Here is a 21,869-nt window from a genome sequence, read left to right on the forward strand (position 1 = left end):
GAGGGACCATGGGCTGGTCCACTGTTTCCAGGGCAGCCCCGCAGGCCAGATCTAAGCTCCCCACAAGCTGGATCATATCTATATAATGATTTGTACTTCTCTACAGATTTCCAAACCTGGGAATATTACATGTTACAAAGAAAAAAGTATTAGACACACTGGAAGCTCGCATGATTGATGCATGTAAAAAAGGGTACAATCCAGGACTCCTCGTTCACCCCGATCTCAATTATATACAAGTGGAAGGCGGAGGGGAGAGGCAGCTAACAGGTAGGTAGAGAGTTATCTCTGTTGCACACGTGTAATAAATGTTATTTTTAAATTCCCCTTCATTATGTTTACAGTAAGCAAACAATTGTCTCTTTTTTATCATATTTTATTATCAACGCTCAAGAAAAAAAATTATACAGTTCTTCCTTCAAAATTGTTAATATAAGGTTCAGTGGGAAAGAAAATAATTTCTTTTAGGGTGCATATTCCTTTGATTCTTTTTCAGTTTTTGTTTCTGTTGTAGGGATCTCTCTCATCTTTGAACATTATCCACTTCTTTTCCTTTTCTTTATGTCTTGGTCAAAGTAATACTTAGCATTAAGCGTACATAATGTAATTCTTTTTTAACTCCTTTGCATGTCAAGTAGCTGGGTGGGTGATTTTGAACTGAATGGGGAATTTGTGGAATTTCCTATATCTCTTGAAGAAATAGCAGTGGTATGTGTGGGCATGCTTGAGAAGATCAGGGCATATTAAAAAATGGTTCAGAAGAATCACAACATTGAATATAATGTATCTTTACTACCTTGTTTCCCTGAAAATAAGACTTTCCCGGATAATAAGCCCAATCGGGCTTTTGAGCACATGCGCTAAAATAAACCCTCCCCAAAAATAAGCCCTCCCCAAAAATATTGCAACACAGCAGCAGCCATGAGGTGGCCACGCTCACCGCCTCCTGCACCTCAAAAATAATAAGACCTCCCTGAAAACAAGCCCAAGCATTTATTTTGGGGGTCAAAAGAAAATAAGACCTGTCTTATTTTCGGTGAAACACAGTCGTACGCTTTGGCTTTCATCTGACCTCTTGCTTTCTTCACTCAAATGGTTAGATGTCTTCCGAATTCAATTTTGTGCCTGCTTCCCCTTTCACTTACCATGACCGCCATTAAAAGACACCTTGCTACAATAATCCATCGTCTTCTCCATGGTTTTCAGAACGGGAACGGGATATCATTCGTCAGGCAGCAAATCAGCAGACTAAGGAGATGGACCTCAGTGTCGTACGGCTCATGTTCACAGCATTCCTTCCTGATAGCACTGGTAGCTTTACAAGGAGACTTCAGCCTGTCTTGTCTGACCCTATATATGACAGCAGTGAGTGCCTTTTGATTTTGCTTTCCATTCTGGAGCTAAATCCCGTTCTGTAAGCCAAGTCTAGTCTGAATAGGATTTTGTTGCAAGATTGAAAATTCAGGTATGGGCAATTTTGCCTAATTAATATTTTGAAAAAGATATGAAAGGTTTACATTGAAAAAAAAACAGAAAAGACTTATGAAGGATTTTCACACTTATGACCCTTGCAGCATCCCTGGGGTCATGTAATCAAAATTTGGGCAACTGGCATGTATTTATGCCAGTTGCAATGTTTGTTTGCCACCTTCAGAGTCACTTAACAACCGTGTTTCTATCTTAATAACTTCAGGGATTCACTTAACAATTGTGGCAAGAAAGGTTGTAAAATGGGGCAAAACTCACTTAACAACTGTCTTCCTTAGCAAAGGAAATTTTGGGCTGAGTTGGTCGTAAATCAAGGAGTATGTAATATTTTCTTATTTTACTCTATGGATTATTGTTGTATATTTTGTAATGCTAAGTTTTGGAGATGATACAGCCAAGTTGGGACAAAATTCTTGTTTTTGAACTAATTAGAAGTTGACTGAATTCTTTCATTAATTTTCTCCCCCCAGAAGCTCCAAATGCATCCAATTTAAAAATTGTTCGGATGGATCGGACTGCAGGCTGTGTAACAGGGGGAGAAGAAGTTTACCTACTTTGTGACAAGGTCCAAAAGGGTGAGAACTCAACACTGCATCTGTCATGCTTGAACATAGTTATATAATCATATTCTGAGAATCAGCAAAGGAGGCCAATAAGGAAAGAGCTGGGTGCTATTAGAACGATTAACTGTTTCTCGGTCTAATTCATTTCACAAGCTTGTTCCAAAAATAAAATGGAATTTAAAAGTAATGCAACTGAATTCGTCAAAGGAAGAATGAGATAAGAAGGCAGCTAAATATAAATTCCAATAAAGGAGAATATTTAGAGCTCGGGGTTGAAATGAGGGGTCCTTTATACTCTCTGAGTTTAGTTGTTTTCTTGCAGACGTTTCATAAACTGGTGAGATTCAAAAAATTTTACTACCGGTTCTGTGGGCGTGGCTTGTTGGGCATGCTGTGGCTTGTTGGGCGTGGCTTGGTAGGAGAAGGATACTGTAAAATCTCCATTCCCACTCCACTCCAGGGGAAGAATACTATAAAATCTCCATTCCCTCCCTACTCCAGGGGAAGGTTACTGCAAAATCCCCATTTCCTCCTGATTAGCTGGAACTCGGGAGGCAGAGAATAGATGGGGGCAGGGCTAGTCAGAAGTGTTATTTACTGGTTCTCCGAACTACTTAAAATTTCCGCTACCGGTTCTCCAGAACTGGTCAGAACCTGCTGAATACCACGTCTGAAAACTATGTAACATTATCAGTGCTAGTTAGTCCTGGCACTGATGATGTTATCTAGTTTGGGGAATAAATATAGATTACTGTCCAGTTGTTTTTTTTTGGGGGGGTGGAAAATTTGTACTATAACATTTATTAATAAAATATGTTTCTATATACTGGAAATTTGCAATAATTTTTGAAAGCCAAAAATTGATTTTAATTAGTAATAAGAGACTAGCGTAGTTATAGATTTTTGTAAATGATAAAAATAGAGATATCAAGTCTGTCAAAGTCCTTCCCAATCCAAGATAGGGAAGTGAAATAAATTTCTTAACTGATTTAAATAAGAGTCTGAGTAAATGGAAACTCCAAAGTGGGGTTTTCCCTTAGCAAGTATGTTTTTTCCTCGCAACAGCATTAATTGAAATCTCTCAACATGTACTGAGAAACATGATATACTTTTTAAAAAATCAATAAACACTTCTATATTAAAGAATTTTATATAGAATCTATTATCAAAAACTCCATAATTAGTAAGAGGAAAAAATTGGCCAACACTCAGAAAGAAAGTACAAGTTTATCAGAGTTGACAGCCTACACATTTTCTCCATTTAGACATTCCCCAAGTATATGGGGACTGTATCTCTACATCTATGTAATTTTTGACATAGGATACATGAACCTGTTTTAGTAGCCACTATAAACTGATTTATTTTAATTAATCAAGAAAAAAGGAAACATTAGGTACAATATTGTTAACAATACATTTTTGTGGTAGTATTTCTTAAGAAAATATTGTAACCTTTGTTGACTAAATGTTTGTGATTGTTGTGCACAATTTGTAATTTTCATTATATTTACTGTATATGGTTCCAAGGATGCAAGACAGGAAGAAAAAGCAACAATTTAAGAATCATTAAGGTTCTTCCTGCACAATTGAATTACATTGATACTGGAGTTGTTTTTTTAACTCCAAATTTGCACTTTTCCCCAAAAAGACAATCCATTTGGGAATACTTCATAGTATACTGGACATCCTAAACACTTTTCCCTTCCTCGAGGGTAATACTTCTGTTAATGAGTCCAATTAATTAGCTGCTTCCCCAATCCTTTTCAAAAGTTTTTCCATAGTTTTGAAGATCTTGTATTTTATTTCTATTCTTCACAGGGTTACTTCGGTATTTAGCAGTGGTGGGTTGCAGGCAGTACGCCCCAGTACAGGTGTACCGGAGCCTGCCTGGAGCACCAGATACTGTTCCGGTATGGTGCTCCGGAGGGCCCACCCTCCCACCCGAGCTCCTTACTGGACTTTTAAGTCTTTGGCGCTTATGCGCATGTGCACAGCACGTACAGCGCCAGCACAATGCTCTGCTGAGCAGTTGGAGCATCGCAGAGGCGGTAAGAGGCATGCATGTGTGCTGCACGCATCCATGTGTATGCCGCCGGGCCCGTTCCAACCGTACCGGTTGGAACAAGATCTGGAACCTACCACTGGTATTTAGCATATGATGAGAAAACGATAGAAAAGAAGTAAACATATACACACAATCCATGGAATTATGTAGAAAAACTCTACAGGGGTATGGCACAGGCCTCATAATTGGATGTCCAGTTCAGCTATCTAGGTGATCATTATTGGTGGTTGTTTCATACACATCTTCTAGAGAACCAAAGAACCCATGTTGTGGGCAATCTTGCGCAATATGTTTAATAGTTTGCATATCAGCACCACAATTGCAACAAGGGGAATATTTCCTAGGTTCAAAAGTTTTATTTTCTTTTAAAACAAACATTTCATCATTCCTCAATCAGTAAGACATCGGAGTACAATTTTTTTGTGTGTCAAAATAGTTCTAGTTTACCACCAAATTCTTGTCTAGCCTAATGTATACCCCGCCCTCCCTCCACCCTCCCCCCAGCCCCCCTCCGACTTCCCCCCCCCAACTTCCCAGAACCCGTACACGGTATGGATTTTTAACAAACACAGTCTAAAATCTATTGATAAAAAAGAAATAAAAAAATTAATGACATCTCTACATTGATCTTAGCTTCTTCTTGCTGAGCTAACTTTAAACAATTTAAATCATTTCTGATCTTAAGCATAGGCTAACTGGAATTTCTTGGTCCCGTATTTATTTTGTATATAGTCAATCCATTTTTTCCAGTCTCGTTTATATCTCTCATTTGAGTGATCTTTAAGATATGCCAATATTTTAGCCATCTCGGCTAAGTTTGTAACTTTCAATGCCCATTCTTGAATTGTAGGCAAGTCTTCCTTCTTCCAGTATTGCGCCACCAACAGTCTTGCTGCCGTTATTAGGTGCAAGGGGAATATTTCCATCGACATGAATACAGGGCAGAGGCCGTTCTTCCAGTATCACATCTAATTCTCTTCAATTTCATCCAGACAAAATGTGTGTGCGTGCGCGCATCTGTGTGGGTGGGTGTCTTTGAGTCAATGTTGACTCCTGCTGACTGAAGAAATCTCTGCAGTTTTCTTGGCAAGATTTCAGAAGTGGTTTGTCCTTACCTGCTTCTTCCTTAGCTGAGAGTGAATGACTGGCCCAAGTTACTCAGTTCACTTTGTGCCTAAGGTGGGACTAGAAATCATCGTCTCCTGATTTCTAGTCTAGTGCCTTAATCCCTAGACCAAACTGGCTCCTGTTACTTCGGTATGATGGAGAGGAATACCCTCTTCCCTTTTTGACAATTTTATTCCAACCTCCATTTCTCTACTCCTTTTAAAATTCACCTGTAAAAAACATAGAACTAGATTCCTGCAACTTAGCAGAATACTTCTTGATTACTTAGCCATGTGGCTTTGATGATTTAAAAAACTTGTATTCTTATAGCAGATGGACAGTTTATGGTAGGAAAAAGCAAAAATCATTCGCTTTTACTTTGTTTTCCCAACTTTATTTGCAAACAGCTTGCTTTCTAGCCATACGTTCTTATCTGGGACAGAAAATGGTAAGGTTTTCTTGATGGAGGGCAAGAAACTCTGGATTGACCAATGTTGGCCTAGTCAGATTCTAAAGTTTTCCAGCATTTGTTTTCTGTTTTGGACAAAAGAAATGGAGGGGTGGGTGATGGAACAAATAAATCGTTCCCAGATTTGGATGCAACTTAGAAATGTTTCTACAGAAAGACCTTTTATGTAATTGTTCTCCACACATCATTTGGTTATTAGTACACTGGGGGGGAGGGGGAGCAGAGTCTCAGGAAATGTCTGGAAGAATGCCATCACAACTTTAAAAATCAATTAGCAGTGCTTTAAATTGGATATAGACAGTGAATGCAAAATGGAAACCATATACCGTATTTTTCGGAGTATAAGATGCACCTTCCCCCCCCCCAAAAAGAGGGTGAAAATTTGGGTGCGTCTTATATACCAAATGTAGCCCCCCCCCCAATCAGAGGGGCATTGATGGTTTGTGGAAATCCCTGCAGCCTGGAACAGCTGATTGGGGATATTCCGGCAGTCTAATCCACCCACCAATCAGCTGTGCTGAGTCAGGCTGCAATAAGTGCTAAAGCTGACCTGGCTGGTCATAGTTTGCAGTAACAATCAGAAAGCACACATAAGTAACTGATTCAGTAGGATTCAAAATAATAATAATAATAATATACAATACAATATACCAAAGGCAGTAAATACAAGCAAAATACAAGCAGTTTCACTTTCAGTTCTCAGCTAAGCCAGGCTCCTTCCTGTCTCCTTATTGCTCACACAGCAAATACTGTATCAGAGTCCAAATAGCCCTCATTGGCTGACTTAGTTGCTGTGCCTCTTTGTTGGCTGGCCAAGTTATGAACTCTCACACACTGGCAGGAAGTTAGCCAGCTGAATACCGTGGATGCTGGTAGGCAGAGGCAGGATTTTTCTTCTTCTCATTTTCTTCCCCCCAAATTAAGGTGTGTCTTATACTCTGGAGCGTCTTATACTCCGAAAATTATGGTAGTCTTTGCAACCCAACCCAGGCCATTTCAAGCCATCCTGGACCTGAGATTCCCACCCCTGCATTAAACCAGAGGGTGAATATGAATCATGACCATATTATTCATGTTTTCTCACAGATGATATTCAAATCCGTTTTTATGAAGAAGATGAAAGTGGTGGTGTCTGGGAAGGTTTTGGAGACTTTTCGCCTACTGATGTGCACAGACAGGTAAGTCCTTTTGGCAAGGAATCCGACCGATAGCATATACAACAAGTTTTAATGTGAGGTCTTTAATTTCTAACAGTTCTCAGGGTTTGAAAACCTGATCAGAGTTCACTTCCTATTATTTCAATTAAGTAGTAATTAAGGTACAGAGATGTATAAACCGCAAAGATAATATAATATGCAAATATATTCAATATATAAATTATTACATTGCACCCTACTTATCTTGATCATCTGTACCATGTTGCTTACAGTTTGCAATAGTATTCAAAACACCGAAGTATCGAGATGTCAACATCACGAAAGCAGCATCTGTTTTTGTTCAATTACGGCGAAAATCAGATCTAGAGACAAGCGAACCAAAGCCTTTTCTGTATTATCCTGAAATCAAAGGTAATTATCAATGCTGTGTTATGTTGCCCATTGTAGAAGACATGCATCTTTTTTAGAAAACCATCAGTGTTGGAATTCTTCTACCTATTGTAATATGTTGCGTATTAGTTAATATTATGGATCATATTTATGATCATATATTTATTGACAGTTACCCAGGATCACGTGACCACCTTTTGCAACCTTCTGACAAGCAAAGTCAATGGGGAAGCCAGAATCATTTAATACCTCTGTTACTAATTTAACAACTGCAGTGATTCACTTAACAACTATGACAAGAAATGTCATAATTCACTTATCAAATGTTTCGCTTAGCGACAAAATTGGGGATTCAGTTGTGGTGATAAGTTGAGGACTATTTGTATGGAGATTTGTTGGACTGATTGGTGGTGATGGTGGTTATTGTAGAAGCTTCCCATATTTCTTTTCCAGTCCCTGAATAAAACGCTCCACCACTTAGTAATTTCCACAAAGGAAAAGCTATTCCATCTTAACAAGAAAAGCCATTTATTTTCAAATTTGCAACTTTCTGAACACTCTAATTACATCACTGCTGTTCTTTTGTAGCCTTGGGCTACTTTTCCATTAGTCAGAATTCTCAGTAAACTTCCCAGCTCCTGGATTTAATTTAACCCTTTAAATTCCCTGTAAACCAACGACAAACACGTAGCAGCTAAAATCAACGTCTCTTTCCTGATATTTGTGAAAACTTTCCCTCCATAACTAGTTTATTAACAGTATTTTTCTTCATTAACATTTGTAGCAGATCCTGTGCACACTAATTAGCCAATGATTTCTTAAAGTTCCAGAGTTAAAAATATAAGCAACTAGCTGATAACCTGGCATTGCCTGGGTATTTACCTATAGGGGGAAAATGCCCGGACCAAGCGTAATTTCTAATGTTGGATTTTCCCCCTTACCAGAGGGAGCCCTCTTCTGGAGTACTGTGAAGCCGTTACCATGGCAACTCAACTGCACTGTACAGTAGAAGCCATTTTAAGGCACAATAAGCTGTATCTTAATAGAGGACACACCCCGAGAGGTGTTATGGGTATCTTAGCCCCCCAGTATTTTTCTCCAGAGAGTAAGTTATCTGTGTACCAAGTTTAATTGAAATTACTCGAGGTGTTCCAGAGTTATGCTGGAGAACACACACAAACACACACACACAGAGCCATTTTTATATAGAGAGACCAAAGATTGTAGTGTTGTAAAAATTAGTCCCCATTCTAAAGAAAGCCAATAAAACTACACTGACTTAATTTTATCATGCCTTTTAAAGATGGGAAACTTAAGCTTGATGTCTATCTTAAGTTCTTAATAGATGCACCCAAGTTGGATTTCTTGAGAAAAACCCATAACTAATTCGAGTAAGCTGTATTAACGCAGGATTCCTTACAAGTGTAATAGGCTCTTTTTTGTTTGAATGAATGAATTCGCATTTATCTATTATCTAAGTTTTGGTTTTGTTGTTTTGACAAGAAATATCTTTAGCAATATTGTCATATCAGTTGTGAAATACCTATGTGTCACATTAATGGGGAGCAGGAAGAACAGAATAATGATTCTTGGATAATAGAAAGGGAGTATTATTGATTACAGTGGCTAGAAACACAAATTATTTTAATTATGTATGCCTCAATGATATATATTGATACAGCCAAGAAAGAAATAACCAAAAAAGCCAAGACTTTTTGAGGTTTTTTTCATTTATTGATTCAATATGTAAATTTCATTTATTGATTCAATATGTAAACCTATCAAACTGGTTTCTCAAAAATCCTCTGTGATTTTTAAAAAAATAACATTTAAATTATTTTTCCAAGAGCCCTATTTGGCAAATTTGCATTTTAATTGTTGAGGTGGCGCAGTGGTTAAATGCAGCACTGCAGGCTACTTCAGTGGACTGCAGTTCTGCAGTTCGGCTGTTCAAATCTCACCGGCTCACCGGCTCAGGGTTGACTCAGCCTTCCATCCTTCCGAGGTGGGTAAAATGAGGACCCGGATTGTTGTTGGGGGCAATATGCTGACTCTGTAAAAACCGCTTAGAGAGGGCTGAAAGCCCTATGAAGCGGTATATAAGTCTAACTGCTAACTGCTATTTTGATCATGATAGTTTAATAATTTCATTATTACTTTATTGTTTGATTTATATTCTTCAAATTTTTTCCTCTTAAATATAAATTGGAGGTAGAGATAGCTCGCTTATTTTCTAAAGAATTGGGATATTCTCTGAAGTATTTCTTGTCTCATCACATTCAATTCTGATTATTCTAGTTATGCTATAATCATGTTCATTTTTTAAAGGATTGAGTGATCCCTGGTTTCCAAGATAAGAGATGAAGCTTGTACATGTTTCAGTTCTTCTCAGGTGTCTTTAGTTTGATTACCCTCCCAGATTCTTTTTCCTCAATAATAATTCAGTCTCTATTTATAGTTTCAATGCTGTGGCGAATCTTTACTTTTCTGGTAAAGATATCGCATATCAAATAAGCATATATGAACTCCTTTATTTTCACCAGATGCCTCTATTCATAATCAATGTTTGAGGACACCTATGGTTATTTTACTTATATTCACTGTACTGGTTTAGAAAGGTACAGTAAACCTTGGTTAAAATAATTTAATTTATAAATAATGTACTGTATTTTTTCAGAGTATAAGACGCACTGGAGTATGAGATGCACCAAGATTTTGAAGAAGCAAATTTTTTTAAAAAGTTTTTGCACTGCAGACTTCCCAAAACCGGCCTGTTTTTCGTGAAAACAGGCTCATTTTTTTTAAAAAGGGGCATGAATAGCCTTTAGGAAGCTTGTAGAGTGCTCCGGGGGGGGGGCAAAGACGAGCAAAAAACGGAAAGTTTTTCATCAAATAAAGGGCGTGCATAGCCTTTAGGAGGTTTATAGAGTGCTCCCGGGGGGGGGGAAAATTGAGCAAAAAATGGTCCATTTTTCACTCATTTCTGCTCTCCCCAGCCCCAAGGAGCATTCTGGAAGTATCCTAAAGGCTATTCACAGCCATTTTGGTGAAGGGGGCGGGGTTTCGGGAGGAAAAAATGTTGTATTCAATGTATAAGATGCACCCAGATTTTCAGCCTCTTTTTTGAGGGAAAAAGGTGCATCTTATACTCTGAAAAATATGGTGTGTATAAACTAATTATTAAATTAATAAATAATTTAATAACTTTAATTATTCTGTAATCACATGGCACACTATACGTTATTTCAAATAGTTTATTATATGCAGGATGAAAATGAATGAACAAGCTGGAAATAAATACACAGCAGTAATGTGCAGCCGGTACACTAAATGTAGTCTAGCAAAAAAGTAGACTCATTCTTGGCATTGAACACAGATAAACAAAAACAATATTCTATTTCAAGACTATTCTTGAAATATTCTCCCACTGAATGGTCTCCCATTCTTACAAATACTCTGAGGCAAAACTGATCTCATATCAGTTTGTGAGACTGAAATCTGTCACATCTGAGGAAAGTATTTAAAGGGTGAAAGGGTTCATATATAACAAGCAAAACATGTAGATGAGATGGACAAATGAGGGAACAGTTGGTTTATTCTTCATAGGTTGTTATCATAACTGACAGGAAGTGATGTGCTTTAGGGAATTTCCAGGTTTACCACTGAATTGATGAACTCTCTACACTTCTTTTTTTAGGATTTAGAAATCTTTGCGGTATATGGTTGAACTTTGCAGAAACTTTCAAAAACTCCCTAGGCACCTACTGAATTATCCTGGGGTTGGTTGGCTATCTATCTGTATCGCTCGGGGGAATTGCCCAGATACAGTGGCCTACTTTGGATATAATGATTAACGAAGTTGCACGTATACTAGTTGAACATTGTCCAAGTCTAAGAATACCTACTTATTTTCTATTACTGTTACTCTGTAGTACTCCTAAATTGAGTACTGGATGTTAATCCGGGGGGGGGGGGGGACGGGACTTTTACTTCATTTAAGTAAGTGCAACTTTGAAGAAAAGAATGTTAATAAAATTCATGTTTACCCAGAAGTTATCTTATACCATGTCAGACTTTTTATGCAACTTGTCTGCCATGTTGTTGCTAGTTGTGAAGTTGTGTCCACCCCTTCACAACCCCATGGACAACATTCCTCCAGGTCTTCCTGTCCTCTACTATCCTCTGGAGTCCATTTAAGCTCTTGCCTACTGCTTTGGTGATTCCATCCAGTCACCTCATTCTCTGTCATCCTTTCTTCTTTTGCCCTCAGTCTTTCCCAGCATTAGGCTCTTCTCCAGTGAGTCCTTCCTTCTCATTAGGTGACCAATGTATTTGAGTTTCATCTTCAGGATCTGGCCTTCTAAAGAACAGCCGGGATTGATCTCCTCTAGGAGTGACCAATTTGATTGCCTTGCAGTCCAAGGGACTCGCAGATGTCTTCTCTAGCACCATAGTTCAAAGTCCTCAATTCTTTGACGCTCAGCCTTTCTTATGGTCCAACACTTTCACAGTCATACATTGCAACTGGAAAAACCATAGCCTTGACTATACACACTCTCTTACACACCTGTCTGTCTTTCTGTCTGTCTGTCTGTCTATTTATTTATCCATCAATCTATATCATGTGGGGTACTTTAGGTTCTGTCTTGGGCCCAGGGGTGTTTGACAACTTCATAAATGACCTAGATGAGAGGATTGAAGGGGAAATTTCCACATGACACTAAGCTGTGGTAAATTGTTAATACTTAAGCTGTGGTAAATTGTTAATACTTTGGAAGTTAGTCTCAAGATTCAGAAAGATCTTGTCAGACTTCAACGTTGAGCCCTATCTAGCAAGATGCAGTTCAGTGGTGGGAAAAATAAGATTCTGCATTTAGGCAGGAAAAACTAAATGTACAGGTACATGAGAGAGATCATTGGGTATGAGTCAGCAGTGTGCTGCAGCCGCCAAAAAAGCCAGTGGAGTCCTAGTCTGCATCAACAGAGGGATCAAGATCACGAACAGTGATAGTACTGCTCTATACCGCACAAGGGAGACCACATTTGTCATACTGTGTCCAATTCTGCCCACCATGAGAAACACACAAAAAAATATGCTGAGGCCCTAGAAAGATTGCAGAGAAGAGAAAGAAAGATGGTAAGCGGGCTGGAAGCCAAACCATACAATGAACATCTAAGGTAGGGGTGTCAAACTCAATTTCTTTGAGGACTACGTTAGGGTTGTGTTTGACCTTAGGGGGCCAGGGTGGGCATAGCCAGCTTGATGTCATTTGTGTTAGGGGCGCCTGTGGCAGAGCACTCGGGCAAAAATGGGCTCCCAAGCTCCATTATCAGCTGTGACAGCCTCCTGCAACCCTCTTCCAGCAAAAACAGAGCTCAGGAGGGCCACACAAAGCTCTCCCGAGTTCCATTTTCGCTGGTAGAGGCACTGCGCCAGTCCTCTGCTGTTTCCAGGGCAGCCCCATGGGCCAGATCTAAGCATCCCACGGGCCAGATCCAGCCCCCAGGCCTTGAGTTTGACATCCCTGGTCTAAGGGAACTCGGTATGTTTAGCCTAATGAAGAGACAAGGGAGCCCAGATAGCTGTCTTCTGACCCTTGAAAGGCTGTCAGAGGAAGCGGGGTGTCAATTTATTCTTCATAGCATTTGAGGACAGGGCAAGAAGCAGTAAGTGCAAACTCAGTTGAGATAAACCTGGAAATAAGGAGGTTTCCTGACAGTGAGAATATTAATCAATGGAACAGCTTGCCACTTGGAGTTATGGGTGCTCCCATCACTGGAGGTTTTCAAGAAAAAAAATGTTCAGCCATTTGTCTGGGATGATATAGGGACTCCTACCTTAGCCAGGAGGTTGGCCTAGATGTCCTCCAAGGTTCCTTTCAGTTATATGATTCTGTGATTCTACTAAGGAAGATAGTGGCCTTTACTAGTTATGTTATAAACTGGTCATATTTAACAAAGCTTGGGCAGCAGTCTGTTTTAAATGCTTTAATTTAAATTGGTCTCTTACCTGCAATGTTGGACTTTGGACTGACTGCTTTCAGTTCCCTGAATATGATTCAATTTATATCATTTTAGCCAAAGACAATAAAAGTTAATTAGGATCATCACAGGGGAAGTAGGATTAGTCTGTAAGTTAGTCTGAGAATTGCCTAAGATGCTAGTATATCTCTCAACCTATCTTGTGCATTGTTCATATCCTGGTGTAAATCGAAATATAATTAGGCTTCTTATTTGCCTAGAATTAATTGGAAGATCTTAAGATAAATAAAAGAGCTCTTAGGAGTGGCTTGGACGGACACCGAATGCTTATTATTAAGTACCTCTCATCCCATCTTTGTCATTTTACTATTTCCCCTAAGGGACTGATGGATAACCTTTTTCTTCTTGCATGCCGAAATCACGTGCATGCACGATAGCACATGCGTGCGTGCCCACACCCATAATGAAATGCACCCCGCCGCCCTGCACATGCGTGCACAACCCCCTGTGCTTCCCCACGCCCCCGCAAGTGTGCATGACCAATGTGCATGCACGAATGTTCCCCCCCACATGCTCACCTGCCCCCCCTCAACATGCACACGTGTCTCGCGCATGTGCAGCAAAAATCTGAAAATCAGCTGGCCAGTGGGAGGCGTACACATATGTGCAGTGGAGCTGAGCTGGCTGACAGCTCGCATGCTCGCAGAGAGGGCTCTGTGTGCCACCTGTGGCACATGTGCCATAGGTTCGCCATCATGGCCCTAGGATATGTAACTTCCATGATCTATTTTGACTGCTCTATCCTTTCATGATACAGAAGGGTTTTTTTTAATCTATAAGAAAACATAAGGTTTTAATTCCTTCTATCTAGATGGTTGTTTTCATTCACCAAGCACACAGTGTCAGGAGGAAAGCACATGGAACAATCAGGGAGGAAGGGGACACCTAGCTAGACTTCCAGATCAGCTGAACAAACAGCCAGTTCACTGCCATGGCTTTTTTAAAAAAATTAAATGTTAATAATTAAGTAACAATTAAAATTCCATGCTCTGCAAATAGTTCCTGAAATACATTTGGCAATCCATTACTAAAGGAAGGAGAAAATGGGAAGGAATGTTATCTGGAAAGGAAAAAAAAACTTTTTAAGTATAGGAGAGAAAAAAGAATTTTATTAAACTTGAATAAAACATTAGTGTGGGAAAGCAGCTGAGCCAGTGCTCAGACCTAAGGTCACCAGTGAATCCTAGATGTCTAGTAAAGCTGGTTTGGTCAGGAGGTCTGTAATTTATTGCGACATCCTGGTCACATAGCCAAACAAATATACAGTTAAATATACCCGTGCTTCATGACAAAACAATATGATTGGGCAATGCAGGAGAAATCCAGTTCAGTCCGTTGTCTCAGTGGTGGTTGGTGATTGAAACCCATAAGGGAATATCGCTCCCACCGCCTTGAGTCCGGAAGCAGTTCTATAGGTGAAAGGCATAAACATTTTGGTGAGGTACCGACGTTTAATACCATAAGGAGCCCCAGACCGCTCCTGAGTGAAGAAGTGGAACGTCTGCCAGTGTGAAATGAGGTAATGGAATGTGAGGCAACTGGCAGTTGGAACAGAGTTCTTTTCAGGTGGGGAGAGGGAGTAGAACTCATTAGCATCAGAGCGTGTTTATTATTGTATAAGAAATACTAATGATCTGATGGTCATCTTGAAAAATCCTTTCTTAGTGAGCACCTAGAAGCCAAGAGGAATATACGTGCCAAATTTCAAGTTTTTAGGCTTTACGGTTCTGGAGATTTTGTGATGAGTGAGTGGTATTTGCCTTTTATATATAGATAACAGAGTTTGCTTCCTATCAATCTACTATGCCAACTTGTATTACAGGCTGTGCCTCAGTTTTCCATATATTGCTCCAAACATCATACCCAGCAGTGAAGGAGGAAGGCCAGGTTCCTTGAAATAGGGCTTCAGAATCTCCATTATACAAGGGCTTATTAAAAAAATATAGTTACACAACTATCTTTTTTATTCAGTATTTATGCAGTCATACTCTTACAAAATTTAAGAATTCAACTCATATTTATGTAATGTACAGCAGTAAAAACACACTCCCTATTCGATAGCCTATTGCCTTCTGAAAAAAATGGATGTGTCTTCAGGTTTTGGTTCCATCTCTCTTATATTATTTTTTGTCAAAAATGTAGATAAAGAAGAAGTACTAAGGAAACGACAGAAACTCATGCCGAACTTCTCCGATAGTTTTGGTGGAAGTGGCGCAGGTTCTGCAGGAGGTGGAATGTATGGAGGAGTAGGAGGAGGTGGTGGTGGTGGCGGCAGTGCTGGATCAGGTAAATAAAAATGTTAATGGGATTATGAATGAATAATGGAAGATGCATTGGGAAGTTTTTCTTTCATTTTTGGATTGTCACTATATTAAAGTGGGTTTTGTTTGGTAGGAGATTTAGGGAACCCAAGAAGTTACGTTTTATGTCTGTGGCCCCATACAGTGCTGATTCTAAACTACTGCCATTAGTACAGTCTATATATTTAATTCTCCATGGAGTTGGATGGCTCTGTATATTACCATAAATGAATTGCAGATTATATAACATATTGCTTTCTTCAATTTAATGTTTTTATGAAGGCAAATTGACAGAATAACATTTTTCATCCCTGAAATATTTTCACAAATATTTATCTTAATACCGTACTTTTTTGGAGAAGTTGGAGAAGAGGTGTCTATTAAGACCAATTATCTTTTAATTTAAATAATGTAATATATTTCACAAAATTCACATAAATTAATTGGAGCAGAGTTTGGCAAAACAGTGCACACTTATTGTTTGTTGGTTTGTTTGTTTGTTTGTTTGTTTGTTTGTTTGTTTGTTTGTTTGTTTGTTTGTTTGAATTTAGGCAGTCCCCAACTACAAACTGACTGTAGGCACACAAAAACAATAAAAACACAATATAAAACAGGACAAGACAAACTGGTTGCTTTGTACATAAATACATGTTATGTATAAAGTAATAAATAAATAAAAATTCCCATTGTATTCACATTTTACAAAAATCATTCTCTTTTTAGTTAAAAGAATTATTTGTGAATGTCCAATATGTTATTAACTATTTTATGGCCTTGCATGCATGAGGTGTGTGTGTGTGTGTGTGTGTGTGTGTGTGTGTGTGTGTGTGTATGTATGTATGTATGTATGTGTAAACACACACACATTTTCTTTCTGTGGATATAGAAATTATTGCTTTCTTGTTGGGCATATCACATTCAATTGGATTTATTCTTAATTAAGAATAAATAAATGCACTTAATTGTTCTTGATTAACTATTTGAATTAGTATTGCTTAAGAGTAAATTAATGTACTAGCCTTAGGCTTGTATTTACAGTGATAAACACCGTACCAGGTAGTGCATTTCTGGGTAAATACTAATAGAATGTGCAACAATAGCATATATCCCTGAATAAAAGTTGGATTATTGCTAGAGTGCACCAAAAGGCCTGCAAGGGGGGAAAAACCATTTTACTGAAGTATTTGCTATAATTGCAATAAACTTACTTTACTGACCCATTCATACTTAATGCCAGAATTATTTATATATCCTAAGTTATATAGTATATAATGAAGTTTTAAAAGCATACTTTCATATGTGTTTAAATGTTTCTGTACTTATAATGAAATATCCATAGAAAGTAGCACATTAAGCATAGGTATTGCATAGTCATGTTTGTTATACTTCTGAGACCCTGGATCCTGTGAGTTATCTTTATTATTTGGATGGATCCATTTGCACTACTTAGATTTCTACTTTGTCTGCTAAAGAATCGTGAGTTAATCTAAACAATTTATGTTTCTCGTTTATGATAAAATTAGAAAGCGATAACATGACACGGACATGTTATAAGCATCTATAGATGCCACTGTTTTAACTTTAAAAGATAAGAAAATGCCTTCTTTATATTTGTTTTTATTACTTATAATCTGGATTTTTTTCACTTGGCACAAACCAAAAATGTACATACTTCCATAGAGATTCATCAGACCAAAATATCCTCCAGATAATTTTGTCACGTGGAACTATTTAATAATACACTTGAATCAGTAGTTCATATGTGAATCCTGTTCATCTGGGGGAAAAAGCTACAATTAATGAAGTGTAACCTTTTAATCTTTCTGTTTTTCTTTTAGGATATGGGTACCCATCATATGGGTTTTCCAGTTATGGCGCAATGCATTTCCATTCCAGCACAAACAAAAGTGGTGCAGGAATGAAACACGGTAAAAATCAAAGGTTTTCCCCCCTTATTTGTGCTATGCATTGGAATATTATTTTTGTTATTACTATTAGTAGTTAAGTAACCTAAACCTGGTTACACAAATTCGTTTAATTTTTATAGTATTTAATTCTGTCTATAAGTATAGTCTTTGTAAAGGAACAAGGTTGATGGCTTCCAGACCACACAATCTAAACTATCCACACAGCCAGCAACCTAGGAAGGAAATATGAAAAAGGAAAGAATGGGTTTGCCCAGATCATAGTTACTGTAGGGTTGTGATGGGGAACCTATTGCACACATGCCAGAGGTGGCATGTAAGGCCCTCTCTGTAGGCATGTGTGCTATTGCCAGCTGTTCTTTTGGTTTCAGGTGCACGCATGCATGCCGGCCAGCTGGTCTTTGCGTGTGCTGGAGCACTGGACACCCAAAGACCAGCTGGCCAGTGTGCATGTGTGTGTCAGAAACCCAAAGACCAGGTGGCTAGTGCGTGCATGCACACCAGGCACCTGGTCTTTGGGTTTCCGGTGCATGCACGCACATGCGTTTCAGTTTGGGTACTCTGTGCCAAAAAGGTTCACCATCACTGCTGTAGGGCAAGGCTTGAATTGTATTGGATTCCCTTAAATAGGATCTAGACCAGGGGTGTCAAACTCAAGGCCCTGAGGCCAAATTCGTCTCACAAGGTGCTTAGATCTGGAAAACAGCAGAGGGCTGACCCGCAGTGCCTCTGCCAGTGAGAACAGCTCAGGAGGGCCACTTCTCGAGCTCCATTTTCACTGACAGAGGATTGCAGCTGAAAACGGAGCTCAGGAGCGTATTTTCCCTGGCACAACACTCAGACCACCACAAATGCCCCTGACATGAGTGATGTCAAGCTGGTCATGCCCATCCCGGCCCCCTGAGGTCAAACACAACCCTGATGTGGCCCTTAATGAAATCGAGTTTGACACCCCTGATCTAGACTGAATGCTAGACAAAGCCAGGGTTAGAACCAGAAAAAGATAGGACGAAGTCTAGTGTTAAATGGAACATCACTTTGCTCTTTATCCATCACCTTCTCTTCAGTTTTCTTTTTCTTTTTTCTTTGGGCTTCAGTTCCTTTCTTAAAAATACAAAATACAAATCTATCTTTGATAATTATACTTTTATAAAAATCCAAAATCTAAATGTTTTTATTTGTGGTAGTAAAGAATCATAATATACCCTGCAGAGGAAAGGAAAGTTTCTTTTAAAAAATCTACACAGAAATTACACACACAAAGAGAGAGAGAGAGAGAGAGACACAAACACACACAAAATCCTTTAAAGCCAACAGAATAGTTTTTCTATTATTGCAAATATGTTACAACATATTTCAGGAAAGTCACAATCTACAGGGAACAGTGTTATCCTCACTAGACAATCACCCTCCAAATCTCAAACAAACACACCCTCACAGCATCCACTTGCAGCAGGGTCCTATTGCAATCGGTTGCAACTTGGAGGGCGGTGAGGGTTAGCGTAGCCAAGAGGACAAGCCCCGATCACTTCTACCGTAACTGTTTGGGTGTTCAGGTTATTTAATTGTGCCAAAAACCTCCGGACCAATGCCTTTGCTTAGTGAGAAATGATGCCTGCATTCACTTTCAATGTAATAAGAGAATAAGCCAAAACTTTTGCCATTTTTACTCTGATGCAATATGCCCACTGGTTTTGTTGGATTTTAATTAAAAACTTCCATGTTTCTCTTTTTAAGGAGTCTCAAATGGCATGCCCAAAAGAGAGAACCAAATGTGCTGTAACAAAAAACACAACGAGAAGTTCAAGGAAAAAGTAGAGATTGAAGATAAAAGCAAAACAAGAACTGGCTCAGTTTCTGAGATAGAAGAAGATGCTAGTGCCAACATTCATTTACAAGGTAATCAGCAAAGTTTACTTAGCATCCTTGCAGTTATTTAAGAAGGTGAACTACAGATGAAGCCATGATTCTTACATCCAATTCTTAGATGACTTCTGCAATTCCAGATGCTCAGCTTTGATCATTTTTGGAAACTGAGGAAATCAATTTTCTAATTCAGGCATCTTCTAGTTATTTATTCAAGACTACTAGAGGCATCTGTACAGGTGAAACTCAAAAAATTAGATTATCGTGCAAAAGTTCATTTATTTCAGTAATGCAACTTAAAAGGTGAAACTAATATATGAGATAGACTCATTACATGCAAAGCAAGATAGTTCAAGCTGTGATTTGTCATAATTGTGATGATTATGGGGTATAGCTCATGAAAATCCCAAATCCACAATCTCAGAAAATTAGAATATTGTGAAAAGGTGCAATATTCTAGGCTCAAAGTGTCCCACTCTAATCAGCTAATTAAGCCATAACACCTGCAAAGGGTTCCTGAGCATTTAAATGGTCTCTCAGTCTGGTTCAGTAGGAATCACAATCATGGGAAAGATTGCTGACCTGACAGTTGTGCAGAAAACCATCACTGACACCTTCCATAAGGAGGGAAAGCATCAAAAGGTAATTGCAAAAGAAGTTGGATGTTCCCAAAGTGCTGTATCAAAACACATTAATAGAAAGTTATGTGGAAGGGGAAAGTGTGGAAGAAAAAGGTGCACAAGCAGCAGGGATGACCGCAGCCTGGAGAGGATTGTCAGGAAAAGACCATTCAAAAGTGTTGGGGACTTTCACAAGGAGTGGACTGAGGCTGGAGTCGGTGCATCAAGAGCCACCACACACAGACGGATCTTGGACATCGGCTTATGGGGTATTGCCAAGAGAAAGATGAGAGACATGAGACCGAACAATGCAGAAGAGCTGAAGGCTGCTATTGAAGCATCCTGTTCTTCCATAACACCTCAGCAGTGCCACAGGCTGATAGCTTCCATGCCACGCCACATTGAGGCAGCAATTGCTGCAAAAGTGGCCCAAACCAAGTACTGAGTACATATGCATGCTTATACTTTTCAGAGGTCCGATATTGTTCTATTGATTCCTTGTTTTATTGATTGCATGTAATATTCTAATTTTCTGAGATTGTGGATTTGGGGTTTTCATGAGCTGTAAGCCATAATCATCACAATGATGACAAATCACGGCTTGAACTATCTTGCTTTGCATGTTATGAATCTATTTCATATATTACTTTTAAGTTGCATTACTGAAATAAATAAACTTTTGCACGATATTCTAATTTTTCGAGTTTCACCTATATATCTTAAAATGTGCTGTTCTATCATTGTAACCTGTCACCCAGAAATGACTGATGTGTTGTTTTAAGTTTTATAAAGCTGCTTTTAAAGTCCAGTTTTGGTTCAAGAAATAACATGCTGTTTGGTTATAAGAATCCTAATGTACACATGTGCATAAATGTATGTGTACTTATATACTGTACTTATTTGAATGCATGTGGGCATGTATGAACATGATTTAATTTATCCCTTTTATGAGCCTAAATTTAACTGACTTTATAACACTTTAAATATATAACCTGCAACATTAGCTAAATAACAAAATAAACCAACACTGCAATGATAAACAAATTCTGACTAAATAAATGTTTAAAAATGAGGATAGGAGTTTAAATCTTACAGAGCACTGGTGTCAAATTTGATTGCGTCAGGCTGGATCCTCACGTATCACGATGTTTTTTGCCTTTGCGCAGCTGGGGTGGGCGTGGCCTGGATCTGAGGTATCCGGCCTGTGGGCCGGCAGCTTGACAGGCCTGTTATAGCGTTTAAAACCCTGGAATCATGAGAGAACAAAATGGATACTCGGTATCTGAGGAGTAACAAAAGATGAATAATATTAGGGAGGAGATTCCATAATTTGAGTGCCTCAAAAAATTACATTTCTTGCTGTCCACCTAACTTCAGTGTTAGGAAGTAGAGCCTTCAAAGATTACCTCAGCTGATGCAAAGTCTACTTGGAAGAGAGGCACCTGCCAATCCTCCTTTCCATTGCAGTAAATGTATTATGTGAAACATGTCCTGGAAAACAACGATTATGCCTGAAAGAATATTTTGTGCAATTGCATACAATGCATGTCACTTCATATTAATTAACAGGCACAACAACTAATTAAATCTTAAACTTTGTGGGTATTCCTGTGACCGGGCATTGAAATAGCTTTAATGGTTTTCCAAGGTTTTCTGTATAAAAACAAAGCGGATTGCCAGTTGTTATTTGACATGAGAATCTAAAGCCCCAGTAGCTTCTTTGAGTCCGGCCAGGTAAAAGCCTTTCTATCTTCTAGCCCTTTTGATTCCAGCATCAAATAAATACACCAGAGACAAAGCTGTTATATTTCTCTGCACTGTAACTCTTCCCAATGGAATAGCAGCTCCGTTGAAGGAAGCAAAGGTGAAATTAGACA

General features: G+C 38.8%; 1 protein-coding gene across 1 annotated transcript in view; it reads left to right on the forward strand.

The window, feature by feature from the left end:
• NFKB1 (nuclear factor kappa B subunit 1) overlaps positions 1-21,869 on the forward strand; it is an 81,095-nt gene that overhangs the window by 34,515 nt on the left and 24,711 nt on the right. The window contains 8 exon segments of the mRNA XM_032224487.1: positions 107-270; positions 1,207-1,365; positions 1,959-2,063; positions 6,779-6,870; positions 7,122-7,260; positions 15,424-15,567; positions 17,420-17,509; positions 19,244-19,405. Coding sequence (XP_032080378.1) covers positions 107-270; positions 1,207-1,365; positions 1,959-2,063; positions 6,779-6,870; positions 7,122-7,260; positions 15,424-15,567; positions 17,420-17,509; positions 19,244-19,405 — 1,055 coding nt within the window.

This window comes from Thamnophis elegans, chromosome 9 (assembly GCF_009769535.1).
Source record: "Thamnophis elegans isolate rThaEle1 chromosome 9, rThaEle1.pri, whole genome shotgun sequence".
Lineage (NCBI taxonomy): Eukaryota > Metazoa > Chordata > Lepidosauria > Squamata > Colubridae > Thamnophis > Thamnophis elegans.